General features: G+C 48.1%; 1 protein-coding gene across 1 annotated transcript; it reads left to right on the forward strand.

Annotated features, from left to right (window-relative positions):
- Positions 1-320: 320 nt before the first annotated feature.
- Positions 321-764, forward strand: Pmar_PMAR008486 (retrovirus polyprotein, putative; the record flags this gene model as incomplete). The annotated part of the gene is made up of 1 exon (XM_002768511.1): positions 321-764. A coding segment is annotated over one exon (444 nt), but the record flags the coding sequence as incomplete, so codon positions are not given.
- Positions 765-970: the final 206 nt, after the last annotated feature.

Below are 970 nucleotides of genomic sequence, written 5' to 3' on the forward strand. Positions count from 1 at the left end.
ATATTAATGCCGACGCCTTGTCCCGACCACAACTGCAAGTTGAATCCAAGACCCCTATTCCTACTAAGCCTTGTCCCGTCCGTTCAAATCTCGAGGTTGTTCCTCCAGATTCTGTGGTGGTTGCAGAAGATCCGGAATTGTCAGGCTTGTTACCTGACACTATTAAGGATCCCCTGATTGCCACAGTGGTTTTGTGTCCGTTATGGTCATGGGATAAACTTCGAGAAGCTCAAGAACAAGACCATGTGGTTTGTGAAGTTCGTGATCGAGTCTTAGTGGATGCTCCTTTGGGTCGTAAGGAATTCACTTCTTGTCTATATATGCCCTATAGGCGTATTTGGTCGGTCCTGGATGTCTGTGAAGGTGTTCTTGTTCGCCTTTTGAAGACAGACCCACTTGCTCCCGTCCGTTGTGTAGCCATCGTTCCTACTGCGTTGAGAGGCGAAGCTGTAGCCTACTTCCACGATGAGAAGGGTCACTTTGCGGAGAAACGGATGCTGGAGAATATGAAACCGGTGGTTTATTGGCCTAATATGCATGTCGATATCAATGAGTACCTACAGAAGTGCCCTGGTTGTCTTGCTGCCCGTGCTGGTCGTCCGACTCCATCTCCTTTGGTACCGGTACCGGTTGGAAGGCCATGGCATACTTTGGCTGTTGACTACTTGGAGATCACGCCTGCGGTTAACGGTAAGAAGTATTTGTTAGTCTTGCAAGACTACTTTACTAAGTGGGCTGAAGCTTACCCGTTAGAGCGTGCTACGGTAGAAGAGACTTTACCTCATCTCTTAAACCTCTTCTCTAAGTTCGGCCCGCCTGTCCGTATTCACTCTGATCAAGTGCCCAGTTTGAGTCTGCCCTCTTTAATCGGGTTATGGAAGCTTTGGGTATTAAGCGATCCCGCTCATCCGTTTACATCCTCAAGTAATGGACTGGTAGAGCGATTTAATCGTTCGTTGCTGGATATGCT

The sequence above is a fragment of the Perkinsus marinus genome (genome assembly GCF_000006405.1).
Source record: "Perkinsus marinus ATCC 50983 genomic scaffold scf_1104296967996, whole genome shotgun sequence".
Lineage (NCBI taxonomy): Eukaryota > Perkinsozoa > Perkinsida > Perkinsidae > Perkinsus > Perkinsus marinus.